General features: G+C 46.2%; 2 protein-coding genes across 4 annotated transcripts in view; one reads left to right on the top strand and one right to left on the bottom strand.

The window, feature by feature from the left end:
* The first annotated feature begins 3230 nt into the window (after nucleotides 1-3230).
* On the top strand, nucleotides 3231-7462 carry LOC138637848 (uncharacterized). Its single transcript, XM_069726773.1, has 4 exons — nucleotides 3231-3365; nucleotides 5051-5145; nucleotides 5223-5369; nucleotides 6370-7462. The coding sequence occupies exons 1-4, from the start codon at nucleotides 3231-3233 to the stop codon at nucleotides 6845-6847; spliced, it is 855 nt and encodes a 284-aa protein (XP_069582874.1). The 3' UTR covers nucleotides 6848-7462.
* A 322-nt stretch (nucleotides 7463-7784) lies between these two features.
* Nucleotides 7785-14190, bottom strand: part of LOC138638394 (uncharacterized) — a 69349-nt gene continuing 62943 nt past the window's right edge. For all 3 annotated transcript variants that reach the window (XR_011312494.1, XM_069727638.1, XM_069727637.1), the window contains 3 exons: nucleotides 9181-9322; nucleotides 8953-9103; nucleotides 7785-8869 (listed from right to left, as the gene is read on the bottom strand). Coding sequence is in view for 2 of the 3 variants with exons in the window: in XM_069727638.1 (XP_069583739.1) it covers nucleotides 8242-8869; nucleotides 8953-9103; nucleotides 9181-9313 (912 nt within the window). In the remaining variant the exon portion in view is untranslated. The remainder of the gene's footprint in view (nucleotides 8870-8952; nucleotides 9104-9180; nucleotides 9323-14190) is intronic.

The following is a 14190-nucleotide window of genomic DNA, read 5'->3' on the forward strand; positions in this document are numbered from 1 at the left end:
CTGTCTCCTGCACTGTGCGTGTGATACCCAGTGGGCACACGGACGGCACACGTGTGCCACACTGATATGCCACAGAAACGCAGGGGCACACGGACACGGATAATTCCGGTACCGATTTTTTCCAGTACCGGAATTATCTGGACGTGTGGGACTGCCCTAACATGTTCTCATGTTAGAAAAACTGATACACTGAAATCATTACCAACAGGATAGTTTTTCTATTAATTAACCCTGCTGTTAATAGTGTCATAGTGACCCGAACAGACTTTTTGCGGCCCTGTAGATTTTTTTCTGTAAGTCTCTAAAACTTGAGACTCCTTGACCTTTCCTCATTTGGGGGGACCTGCCTATGAGTTCTTTTTTTTCTTTTTTTTTGTTTACTTTTTGCTACACGCAAAAAGTTACACTTGTTGTGTTCGAGTCATAGTGACCCGACATCGTTTTTTACAGCCGTGAGGCCATATTTTCAGTGAAATAAAGGAGTTATAACCTCAGTTGGGTCTATTTATTGCATCTACTATTGTATATCAATTGATTTATTTCCTAAATAATTTCAATGGGGTCGTACAGACGCTCTACCGGGGGTATGCATTGAGATCTGCGCACCATAAAAATGGCTTTATATTGATTATTTTTGGTGCGCAGTCTATTCTAAAATGTAGAGTGCATCCGGAGAGATCACTAGGTGTGCACTACACGTGTATATTATGTGCAGAACGGACTGCTCAGAACGCGCTGTCTAAGGCCGGCTTCACACTTGCGAGTTTTACGGACGTAAGAGCGCAGAAACTACGTCTGTAAAACTCGCAAAAAATACGGCACAATTATTCTCTATGCCTCTGCTCCTATCTGCCGTATTTTACTGATCAGTATTATACGGCTTTCTACGGCCGTACAAAATCGCAACATGCTGCGTTTGTCACCGTACTGCGCAAGAAATACGCCAATGAAAGTCTATGGAAGCGTGAAAAATACGGATTACACACGGACAAGCAGTGTGACTTGCGAGAAATACGCAGCGCTGTTAGAGAGAAAAGCCGGCAATTCAGTGCGGTGTACAGTAAAATCACACTGACAGCTTACAGTAGAATAGGTAGAATAAATGTGTACACATAGAATAGGTATATATATACATATATGTCAGTGAGACACATATATATTAATATTTATTCCAGCGCTATACAGCTTGAAAGCCGGTAATTCAATTACCGGCTTTTTCTTTCTCCTTCCTAAAACCCGACATGATTTGAGACATGGTTTACATACAGTAAACCATGTCTTCTCTCCATTTTTTTTGCATAATCCACACTACTAATGTCAGTAGAGTGTATCTGCAAAATTTGGCCGTTCTAGCTCTTAAAATAAAGGGTTAAATGGCGGAAAAAATTGGCGTGGGCTCCCGCGCAATTTTCTCCGCCAGAGTAGTAAAGCCAGTGACTGAGGGCAGATATTAATAGCCTGGAGAGGGTCCATGGTTATTGGCCCCCCCCTGGCTAAAAATATCTGCCCCCAGCCACCCCAGAAAAGGCACATCTGGAAGATGCGCCTATTCTGGCACTTGGCCACTCTCTTCCCATTCCCGTGTAGCGGTGGGATATGGGGTAATGAAGGGTTAATGCCACCTTGCTATTGTAAGGTGACATTAAGCCTAATTAATAATGGAGAGGCGTCAATTATGACACCTATCCATTATTAATCCAATTGTAGTAAAGGGTTAAATAAAACACAAACACATTATTTAAAATTATTTTAATGAAATAAAAACAATGGTTGTTGGAGTATTTTATTCTACGCCCAATCCAGTCACTGAAGACCCTCGTTCTGTGAAAGAAAAAACATAATAAACCAACAATATACTTACCCTCCGCAGATCTGTAACGTCCAACGATGTAAATCCTTCTGAAGGGGTTAAAACATTTTGCAGCAAGGAGCTTTGCTAATGCAATGCTACTCCTCGCTGCAAAACCCCGGAGAATGAGTCTAAATATAGATCAATGAGCTATATTTAGCTTCATTTGCGGTGAGGCGCCCTCTGCTGGATGTTCATAGATCGTGGGAACTTACCTATATATATATATATATAGACAGTATATATATTTTTTTTTTTCTTTTTGGGACACATGGATCATTTCTATAGCGGTATGTTGGTTTTGCAAGCCTGCGAGAAAACCACGCAGTACGGATGCCATATGGATTACATACGGAGGATGCCATGCGCAAAAAACGCTGACACACCCTGCCTACGGAGGAGCTACGGACCACTATTTTCGGGACATTTCAGCGTATTACGGCCGTAATATACGGACCGTATTTTCATACGCTGAGTGTGAAGCCGGCCTAAGACGTGTAATCATGTGTATTGTTTTTCATGTAATTTTCTATTTTCGTTTTGCTCATTGATCTGTTTTTTCAGAATAAAAAAAAAAAAAAGATTTCTAGTTCATTTTTCTTTTTTTTTACTACTAAACATGTTCACAAACAGTCTAGTAAGCAAAAAGTATAAGAAAAAATGGAGTTTAGAGTGTCTAAAATCAAGGTTTAATAAGCCGGGTCATAGTGACCCGGAACACTACAAGTGTATAGTAAATGCGAACAAAACAGCAGGGTTAGCTTTCTGAATTGTGGCACTGAGGGTGGAGTATTTGGTGGAGTGCACTGCATGTTCTCTGCAGCACATAGGCTTCACTACCAATGCAGGAAAAACAGGCATCAGACCACACATCTCAGATGCTAGTGGTAATCAGAAACTGGCATTTCCTCAGTATCTAAACATTTTTCTTTTATTCATGGGGGCGGTACCACATGTCTTTCTTTCCGCGCTATAGAAAAAGTAAAAAAATCATTGAGAGGAGGCGACTTTTGTCTTAAAGTGTTAGGGTATGTGCACACGATGCAGATTTAGTGCAGAAAAATCTGCTGCAGTTCTGCACTAAATCTGCATCTCCTGGCAGAATCTGCAGGTGCGTTTTTGATGCGTTTATTGATGCGTTTTTGATGCGTTTTTTATGCGTTTTTCAGTGCAGTTTTTGGTGCAGATTTGAAGTGTGTTTTTTGTGCGTTTTTTGTGCGTTTTTTGAGCGTTTTTTCATGCAGTTTTGTAAGCGTTTTTTAAAGCTAAATTAATAAAGTAAAAAAAAAAAAAAAAAAAAAAATTGTCCATGTCATGATGTCATTTCCTAGTCCAACCTCCGTTTTGTTAAAGCCATAACCAATTTCTGACATGTTTCACCATGAGTGCTGGTAATGAAGAACGTAGCCCACCGCATACAGAACAGCATGTTGAAACGTCTGTCCGGATACGCAGGCCACAGCGCCTCCAGATGCTTGGGGTTTTACTGGAGTATCTGAATCAGCAAAGATTGCAGGTAAGGCTTCAGTTGTTTGGCGTCAGTCAGCTCCGACATAGTGACGGATCGACGGATCCATCACAATTGTTGAGAAAACGGTTTTAAGGCTACGTTCACATTAGCGTTTTGCGTGTTTGCGTCGGGCGACGCAGCGGCGACGCATGCGTCATGCGCCCCAATATTTAACATGGGGGACGCATGGACATGCGTTGTGCTGCGTTGTGCGATGCATGCGGTTTTTTTGCCGCAAGCGTCGGGCGCAGAAAACGCAACAAGTTGCATTTTTCTTGCGTCCAAATTTCGGCAAAAAACTACGCATGCGTCGCAAAACGCAGCGTTTTTGCGTGCGTTTTGGTGCGTTTTTATTTGCGTTGTGCGTTGTGTCGCCGACGCAGCGGCGCACAACGCAAATGTGAACATAGCCTAACTGATCCGTTTTTTAGACGGATCAGATACTTGGGGGTTGTCTGGGAAAAGTATCTACTTTTTGGAGTATGGACAATTGAAAAAGCGGATTGGGGCGACGGATCTGCCGAAATGACGGTCGCGATGGATCCGTCGCCCATAGGCGGCCATTCTATTGAATGGCGGACGCGACGGATCCATCGTGAACCGCCATTTCGGCACAGACAAAAAACGTAATGTCCGTCAATGTCTAGATGACGTACGCCAAATCTCGATGGATCCGTCACATGATGGATGAAACGGACGACCATCTGCCACAATCCGTCGCTAATGTATGTCTATGGGAAAATAGTGGATCCGTCAAAAAAAATAGCGGATCCTATTTGAGGAAAATGGCGGTTTCAGACTGACGCCAAAAGACTGAAGTGTGAAAGAGGCCTAAGCTACTTTCACATTTCCGGCTTTTGGCAAGCGTTGCAATGCTTCGTTCTGTGGAAAAAACGCATCCTGCAATGTTGCTCGCAGGATGCGTTTTTTCACCATAGACTTGTATTACCGACGCATCGCTACGTATGGACACATGTTCCACATGTTGTGCACTGGATGCATTGGTATTCAAGGAAACAGTTTTTCATACGTCGGGTCCTGCAATAAAGTGCACAGACGCTACTGGAACTACAGCCCCTCCTCCCTCGGACTTAAATATGGGCTGCAGATGTGTTGAAATACTGCGTCTGCTGCCCACGTTGCACAGAGTTTGCACAACATGCGTCAGTACGTTGCGCTGACGCTTAGCGACAGCCGCGTACTGACGGATGTGTGAAAGAAGCCTTGGCTACTTGCACATTTCCTTTTTTTTTTACCCCTCACAATGCGTCCTTTTGGGAAGAAAATGCATCCTGCAAATGTGCTCGCAGGATGCGTTTCTTTACCATAGACTTGTATTGCCGATAGATCGTGATGTATGGCCACACGTTGCGTCCGTCGTGCACTGGATGTGTCGGGTTTTGGCAGACCGTTTTCTTTGAAAAATGTTCAAGGGAACTATTTTCTGTCCGTTACATCCACTGTTTCACACTGCGCATGCCTAGCAGGAAATATCGCTCTCACACTATTTCCTCACACAGCAGTCTGGTGGAAATGTGAAAGCGCACACTTCCGTCCGTACATTGTGCCGATGATTTGTGACGGTCAACTACCAACGGAAATGTGAAAGTAGCAGCTACACCATGTGTACAATAATATTACAGCTCTCTTTTTTTGACTGTGTTGTGCAGTAACGCATATTTTTCCTACAGTCGCAGACCAGAAGAAGAAAAATGTGGGTACACCCAATAGTGGAAGAAAGAACTATGAAGGGACATTTTCATGTTCTATATCAAGATTTGAGGAGGTGAGTTTTTCTTATGTGAAATGATTTTCTGTAAATTTATCCATGTCTGACTGAACCTTTTTACTCCTTTTTTCCAGATATCAAGATAAATTCACAGCGTTTTGTAGGCTGAGCATACCAGCTTTTGATCAACTTCTTTCGGTAGTCCGTGCTGAGCTGACATACGAGGACACTGTGATGCGGAAGTCCATCTCTGCTGAGGAAAGGCTGCTCATCACCTTGCGGTAAGTATTTTTGAATTTTTTGTTTTGTCTGTCATAAGTCATCTTTGACACGTCAATGTCTCCGGTACGTGTGGTGAAAGTTTTCCCATGTCCTGGAGACACTGACAGATGACCATTTAAAGGGAACCTGTCCCCCCAAAATCAACGCCGAGCTAAGGCCACCGGCATCAGGGGCTTATCTACATCATTCTTGAATGCTGTAGGTAAGCCCCTGATGCTGGTGATCTTACCTCACCCTCGATTTTGGTGGGGACAAGTTCCCTTTGAAGGCTGGGATCACACATACGCGATATACGTCCGAGTCTTGCCGGTGAAATCCCACCTCTGGCACCGGCACTCATGAGCGGAGCGTGCAGCTCCATGTGTTGCTATGCGGGTGCACGCTCCGCTCTGGAGTCCAGACGCAAGAGGAGTAATTTCACCTGTGAGACTCGGTCATATCTTGCTGTGTGTGTGATCCCGGTCCAATGTTTGGGTGTACGCACAGGTCAGCTAGGTGTTATGTACATTTTTGGTTTTGTTTTGTTTTTAGATTTTCCGGTCGCATGGTACACAAACACATACACACATGGATGGCCACTACGAAAGAAAAGTGATGTTTAACAGCGGAAGGTGATGAAGAGGATCGCGTAATTCTCCCCGGCTCAGCACACAAACTCTTTATCACCTGCTGCTGGTGACCAGCGCTTTTCTTCTTCCTTGGTGGCCATCCATGTGTTACAAATGTCTGACACATTGACACACCTGTACACAGATATCAGTGGTCAATTAGTACTTACCGTTAGTATTGTGACATGTGAAGCAAACCTGTCAGTAGTTTTTGCTGCTATAGAACATGTTGAACACCGACCAATCTACTGCATTGAAGTGTGACTGGGGAGGCAGCATTGGAAGATATTCTTGAAAAAACTGAAAGGCGGTGACATAGCGGCCATAACTGCTGACAGGTTTCCTTTGACAAGAGGGTGACATTACTAATAATCTTTTCTTTTCCTTTCAGATTTTTGGCCACAGGAGAGAGCTATACATCCCTGCACCTCCAATTTAGGGTTGGTAAATCTACCATCTCTCAAATTGTGAGGTGCACATGTACCGTCATCTGGCAGAAGTTGCAGCCCATGGTGATGCCTTCCCCAACCGAGGAGACTTGGCTGCAGGTTGCAGCAGGCTTTCAGTCTGTGGCCAATTTCCCAAACTGCATAGGTGCAGTCGATGGTAAACATGTAAGGGTTCAGCAGCCACCACGATCAGGATCACGCTTCTTTAACTATAAGAAGTATTTTTCTGTGGTCCTGATGGCGGTGGCTGATGCCCATTACAAATTTGTTGCCATTGACGTTGGTGCCTATGGTAGTACTGGGGATTCTCGGGTGTTGCGAACGTCACAGATTGGGATGCAAATTCTTCAAGATGGCGGAACGCTCCCAGCCCCAAGACCTTTGCCGGGTTCCAGTGCCCTTTGTGATGGTATCGGATGAGGCCTTTGCTTTAACGACTAACCTGCTGCGCCCATACCCACGAAGGGGACTGGATGCCCGACGGAGGATTTTTAATTATCGGCTGAGTCGTGCACGAAGATATGTGGAATGCACCTTTGGGATCATGAGTAGTCAGTGGAGGATCTTTCACACACCCATCCAGCTGGATACTGACACCGTTGACACTGTGATTAAGGCTTGCTGTGTACTCCACAACTATGCTCGTGACTACAGCATTGACATAGATGTGGAGCACCAGCAGCCTGTATTTAATCCAGTGGTCAACGTGGGTCTGGGAAGACCATCCAGCTCCGGTGTGTGTGTGAGAGAAACCTTCACTGACTACTTTATGAGTCCAGAAGGTGCCGTGCACTGGCAATACTCCTGTGTCGGTGATGTGCAGCCGGACCAGCAGAGGATGGACGAAAACTAACTAACCCGAACACTGAAAATTAAATTGAAGACAAAGAAACATTTTACACTTTTTATGGGAAAAAAATTTGTATTTTCTTTTAAATTATTAAAAAACGTAATAATATTACTATTTTGTGCTTTATTTCGAATTATACGTTATTTTTTTCATTTCAGACTAATTATGAGTAATGGGGAAAAGAGATAATGTAATACTGAGGGACAATTGCTGTGTGGGTGTGGTCCCGTGAACAGATTGCTACCATAGTGACTTCATCAGGGCCCAGTCATTAATTGTAGGCAAAGAAAGATATGTTTTTCGTCGTATATTCTATAGGTCAAAGAAATGTCATTGTAGAATAAAGAAAAGGCAAATTGTAGGGAGTTTAGTAAATACAGTTTTAAAAATACGCTATGGGATGGTGAAAATTCTTAAATAAATCATAAAAAAGGTATGAAAAAAGTAGTCATTGCTTTGTTAAACTTCATTCTTTTATTAATTATTTTTTAACAAAATCACAATTTTATAGAACGAGCTGATTTTCAGACAAAACTTGTCGGGTATGGGTATTAAAACAAAAAAATTGTGTGACAGAATATAATGGAACATCATTATTGTAACATACAATACAGTCCAGCAAGAAAAAAAATGAGCGGTACTGCCCCTACCACTCGGGTCTCTACTGGACCAATTTCAGGTGAAAAAAATGTATAACTAGAGGCCACTCTCCAAAAACCGTATTCACATGGGACTTTGGGTGCTCTTCCGAAAAAATAGTCTATTGACCACAACTTCTTGAGAAGAGAAAAATGGAGGCACTCACCAGTCTTCCACAAAGATTCCTTTATTATTATTATTGTGAGCAGCTCACACGAGCTTCGGCTCCCGCTCCCCCCGCCATGAATTTTATCTGGAGTTGGTGTTAATAAAGGAATCTTTGTGGAAGACTGGTGAGTGCCTCCATTTTTCTCTTCTCAAGAAATTATTGTAACATAGTATACTCTGGGCCAAATAGAAAGTGGTCAGAGTTGGTATCAGCATAGTACTGGCTGGTAGGCCGGTGATACCGTTGGTCATGCTGCAGTGGCGGTGTTGGTGGTGGTGGTTGTGGTGGTGGTGGAGGTGGAGGTCTCACACTCCGTCTGATACCTGTTACAATGTCCGCTAGGGGGGCAATTGGTGCAGGTTCCTCGAGCGCGTCCAAAAGGGCATGGACAGAGCTCATAAATTTGCTCAGTCTTTCCGGTGCCAATAACCGTGCCTTGTTGGCTATAGTAGACCCAAAAAGATCAAGATAATCCTCTTTGGCAGATTTGTTCAGAAGATCAATGGTCTCATTGACCCTTTTTGTGGTTTTATCTTCTTTTTTTTTGTTTAATTTTTTTTTGGGGGGTGGGACGGTTATTGGCACCAGAACAACAGAGGTTCCTTGGGTTATTGGCACATCACTTTGGTCAGCCGAAGATGCTGAACTGGAACATATTCCCGAAGTGCCTGCGACAACAGGGATAGAGTCTGCTGAACCCAAAACAGATGTGTCATCTGCTGACTCTGATGTATCTTGTGTTGAGTCCTCTACGGGGTCAGGAGCTTGAATGTTCCCTTCAGTGCTGTGAAAAAAAAGGAATTTTTAAGTTTGATACATTATATTATATTCATCATTACTGCATTCACGTTATTGTTAACAAATTACCTCCTCAAAGTCCTGCTGGTGATCAAGAAACTTAGCTCCTGATACAGGCTCAAGTTCCCTTTGACCGGGGAAGACCCGCTTTTGGACTGGCTGCTCAGAATTTTTTGGAAGCGGTCTCGCACTGAGCGCCACCGCTGTTTGACCTCTTTACCTAAAACAATAAAATAATATGATCATTACATTCCCTTGAAAAAAATTTTTTATGCAAGGTGTAAAAATAATACTTACTAATTTGCTGCTGCAGGGTACTGTTGTAGCCATCATAATGCGGATAGAGGTCACGTACAATCCTCATCCAGCAGTTATCCCGTGCATATTTATCTTTGTATGCCTCATCGGCCGGGTCCCATATGGCGGGCATGTCCCTTATCTATAATGGATAACAAAATGTAATTAAAAACCTTCCTCAGATTAAAAAAAGGACTAATCAAAAAAATTTTTTTAGACATTGTAGACACACCGACATGTGAGATTTTATATATATATATATATATTATAAATACATGTGTAGACCCATAGAGAGAGCGTAGGGCGGATATTAACCACAAGATGTAGCATGGTTTAGGAAACCCCCCGGAATCATAACCCAAAAAAAACGATCCGGTGGAAAAAAACGGATCCTGCAAATGTGCTCGCAGGATTTGTTTTTTACCCATAAACTTGTAGGCTACTTTCACACAAGCATTTTTTTCAATACATTGCAATGCGTCGTTTACGGGAAAAAACGCATCCTGCAAAGTTGTCTGCAGGATGCGTTTTTGCCCCATAGACTAACATTGGCGACGCATTGACACACAATGTTGTGGCGGTCCGTGGCTGGAATCAATGGTGGCGCCATGTTGCGTTTGGAGACCCCTGATGTGCCTAAACAGTGGAAACCCCTCAATTCTACCTCCAACACTAACCCCCCCACACCCCTAACCCTAATCCCAACTGTAGCCATAACCCTAATTCCAACCCTAACCCTAAGGCTATGTGCCCACGTTGCGAATTTGTGTGAGATTTTTCAGCATCATTTTTGAAAAATCCGCGGGTAAAAGGCACTGCGTTTTACCTGTGGATTTACCGTGGATTTCCAGTATTTTTTGTGCGGATTTCACCTGCGGATTCCTATTGAGGAACAGGTGTAAAACGCTGATGAATCCGCACAAAGAATTGACATGCTGCGGAAAATACAACGCAGCGTTTCCGCACGGTATTTTCAGCACCATGGGCACAGCGGATTTGGTTTTCCATAGGTTTCCATGGAACTGTAAATCTGATGTAACTCTGCTGCGCAGCCAAATCCGCACCGTGTGCATATAGCGTAAAGGTATGTGCACACACTGCGGAAAACGCTGCGGATCCGCAGCAGTTTCCCATGAGTTTACAGTTCAATGTAAACCTATGGAAAACAAATATCGCTGTACACATGCTGCAGAAAAACTGCACGGAAACGCAGCAGTTTACATTCCTCAGCATGTCACTTCTTTCTGCAGATTCCGCAGCGGTTTTACAACTGCTCCAATAGAAAATCGCAGTTGTAAAACTGCAGTGAAATGTGCAGAAAAACCACGGTAAATCCGCCATAAATCCGCAGCGGTTTAGCACTACGGATTTATCAAATCCGCAGCGGAAAAATCCGCAGAGGACCAGAATATGTGTGCACATACCCTAACCCTAACCCGAGCCATACCCCTAGCCCTAACCCTAGCCCTAATCCTAGCCCTAACCCTAGCGCTAACCCTAGCCATAACCCTAGCCCTAACCCTAGCCCTAACCCTAGCCATAACCCTAGCCCTAACCCTAGCCCTAACCCTAACCCTAGCCCTAACCCTAGCCATAACCCTAGCCCTAACCCTAACCCTAGCCCTAACCCTAGCCCTAACCCTAGCCATAACCCTAGCCCTAATCCTAGCCATAACCCTAACCCTAATCCTAGCCCTAACCCTAGCCATAACCCTAGGCCTAACCCTAGCCCTAATCCTAGCCCTAACCCTAGCCCTAACCCTACCCCTAGCCCTAACCCTAACCCTAGCCCTAACCCTAGCCCTACCCCTAACCCTAACCCTAACCCTAGCCATAACCCTAGCCCTAACCCTACCCCTAACCCTAGCCATAACCCTAGCCCTAACCCTAGCCATAACCCTAACCCTAATCCTAGCCCTAATCCTAGCCCTAACCCTAGCCCTAACCCTAACCCTAGCCATAACCCTAACCCTAGCCCTAACCCTAACCCTAGCCATAACCCTAGCCCTAGCCCTAACCCTAACCCTAGCCATAACCCTAACCCTAACCCTAGTGGGGGAAAAAAAAAAAATTCTTTATTTTTTTATTGTTCCTACCTATGGGGGTGACAAAGGGGGGGGGTCATTTACTATTTTTTTATTTTGATCACTGAGATAGTTTATATCTCAGTGATCAAAATGCACTTTGGAACGAATCTGCCCGCCGGCAGATTCGGCGGGCGCACTGCGCATGCGCCCGCCATTTTGGAAGATGGTGGCGCCCAGGGAGAAGACGGACGGACCCCGGGAGGAAGGAACGGTAAGCATGATGAGGTGGGGGGGGCACGGGGGGGAGCGGAGCGCGTGGGGGTGGATCGGAGCGCGGGGGGGTGGTGGATCGGAGCGCGGGGGGGGGGGGTGATCGGGCACCGGGGGGTGGATCGGAGCACGGGGGGGGGTGGATCGGATCATGGGGGGGTGATTGGAGCACGGGGGGGGGGGTGGATCGGATCACGGGGGGGTGATTGGAGCACGGGGGGAGCGGAGCACAGGACGGAGGGGAGCCGGAGCAGTGTACCGGTGGCTTGGGGGGGATCGGTGGGGTGGGGGCACATGTTATATGTTGTGTTTGTGTTTTTAACCCATTGTAGTCAGTCGCCTGACGATGGGACAACTCTCCCATCATCACATTTCGATGGGAGAAGTAGTCCCACCCGACGAATGACTACAATGAGTCACTACTGACAGAGAGACAGACACACAGACCGACACACACACACAGACCGACACACACACACACAGACACTACATACCATTTCCACCATGCGCTTCACATCGATCCCCATCCGACAGTACGACTCCATTTTCACTACACTCCGCCCACACACTTCCTCCACATCACTGACGTCACTTCCGTCTGCTGCGGTTTTGACACCCAAATCCGCATAAAATCTGCAGATGGTTATTACATCTGCAGTTTTTATGCGGATTTGACCCACAAAATGGGAGCCTATGGGTGCAGAAACGCTGCAGAACTGCACAAAAGAAGTGACATGCACTTCTTTGAAATCTGCAGCGTTTCTGCACGGATTTTTCTGCACCATGTGCACAGCTTTTTTTTTTTTCTATTGATTTTCATTGAATTGTCACTCACAGTGCAGTTCTGCAGCGTTTCTGCTGCAGAAAAAAACGCTGCAGAACTGCACTAAATCTGCATCGTGTGCACATACCCATTTTGTGGGTCAAATCCGCATAAAAACTGCAGATGTAATAACCATCTGCAGATTTTATGCGGATTTGGGTGTCAAAACCGCAGCAGACGGAAGTGACGTCAGTGATGTGGAGGAAGTGTGTGGGCGGAGTGTAGTGAAAATGGAGTCGTACCGTCGGATGGGGATCGATGTGAAGCGCATGGTGGAAATGGTATGTAGTGTCTGTGTGTGTGTGTGTCGGTCTGTGTGTGTGTGTCGGTCTGTGTGTCTGTCTCTCTGTCAGTAGTGACTCATTGTAGTCATTCGTCGGGTGGGACTACTTCTCCCATCGAAATGTGATGATGGGAGAGTTGTCCCATCGTCAGGCGACTGACTACAATGGGTTAAAAACACAAACACAACATACAACATGTGCCCCCACCCCACCGATCCCCCCCAAGCCACCGGTACACTGCTCCGGCTCCCCTCCATCCTGTGCTCCGCTCCCCCCGTGCTCTTGTCCGTTCACCCCCGTGCTCCAATCACCCCCCCGTGATCCGATCCACCCCCCCCCGTGCTCCAATCACCCCCCCATGATCCGATCCACACCCCCCCCCCCCGTGCTCCGATCCACACCCCGGTGCCCGATCACCCCCCCCCCCCGCGCTCCGATCCACCACCCCCCCGCGCTCCGATCCACCCCCCCCGCGCTCCGCTCCCCCCCGTGCCCCCCCACCTCATCATGCTTACCGTTCCTTCCTCCCGGGGTCCGTCCGTCTTCTCCCTGGGCGCCGCCATCTTCCAAAATGGCGGGCGCATGCGCAGTGCGCCCGCCGAATCTGCCGGCCGGCAGATTCGTTCCAAAGTGCATTTTGATCACTGAGATATAAACTATCTCAGTGATCAAAATAAAAAAATAGTAAATGACCCCCCCCCTTTGTCACCCCCATAGGTAGGAACAATAAAAAAAATAAAGAATTTTTTTTTTTCCCCCACTAGGGTTAGGGTTAGGGCTAGGGCTAGGGTTAGGGTTATGGCTAGGGTTAGGGCTAGGGTTAGGGCTAGGATTAGGGTTAGGGTTATGGCTAGGGTTAGGGCTAGGGTTATGGCTAGGGTTAGGGGTAGGGTTAGGGCTAGGGTTATGGCTAGGGTTAGGGTTAGGGTTAGGGGTAGGGTTAGGGCTAGGGTTAGGGCTAGGGTTATGGCTAGGGTTAGGGTTAGGGCTAGGGTTAGGGCTAGGATTAGGGCTAGGGTTAGGGTTAGGGCTAGGGTTAGGGCTAGGGTTAGGGCTAGGATTAGGGCTAGAGTTATGGCTAGGGTTAGGGCTAGGGTTAGGGCTAGGGCTAGGGTTAGGGCTAGGGTTATGGCTAGGGGTAGGGTTAGGGTTAGGGCTAGGGTTAGGGCTAGGGTTAGGGTTAGGGCTAGGGTTAGGGCTAGGGTTATGGCTAGGGTTAGGGCTAGGGTTAGGGCTAGGGTTATGGCTAGGGTTAGGGCTAGGGTTAGGGCTAGGATTAGGGCTAGGGTTAGGGCTAGGGTTAGGGCTAGGGTTAGGGCTAGGGGTATGGCTCGGGTTAGGGTTAGGGTATGTGCACACATATTCTGGTCCTCTGCGGATTTTTCCGCTGCGGATTTGATAAATCCGTAGTGCTAAACCGCTGCGGATTTATGGCGGATTTACCGCGGTTTTTCTGCACATTTCACTGCAGTTTTACAACTGCGATTTTCTATTGGAGCAGTTGTAAAACCGCTGCGGAATCCGCAGAAAGAAGTGACATGCTGCGGAATGTAAACTGCTGCGTTTCCGTGCAGTTTTTCTGCAGCATGTGTACAGCGATATTTGT

The sequence above is a fragment of the Ranitomeya imitator genome, chromosome 5 (assembly GCF_032444005.1).
Source record: "Ranitomeya imitator isolate aRanImi1 chromosome 5, aRanImi1.pri, whole genome shotgun sequence".
Lineage (NCBI taxonomy): Eukaryota > Metazoa > Chordata > Amphibia > Anura > Dendrobatidae > Ranitomeya > Ranitomeya imitator.

Coding starts and splice junctions, on each gene's coding strand:
- LOC138637848 (XM_069726773.1), top strand. CDS start 3,231: ATGAGTGCTGGTAATGAAGAACGTAGCCCACCGCATACAGAACAGCAT. Junction 3,366..5,050: donor TGAATCAGCAAAGATTGCAG/GTAAGGCTTCAG, acceptor TTTTTCCTACAG/TCGCAGACCAGAAGAAGAAA. Junction 5,146..5,222: donor CTATATCAAGATTTGAGGAG/GTGAGTTTTTCT, acceptor CCTTTTTTCCAG/ATATCAAGATAAATTCACAG.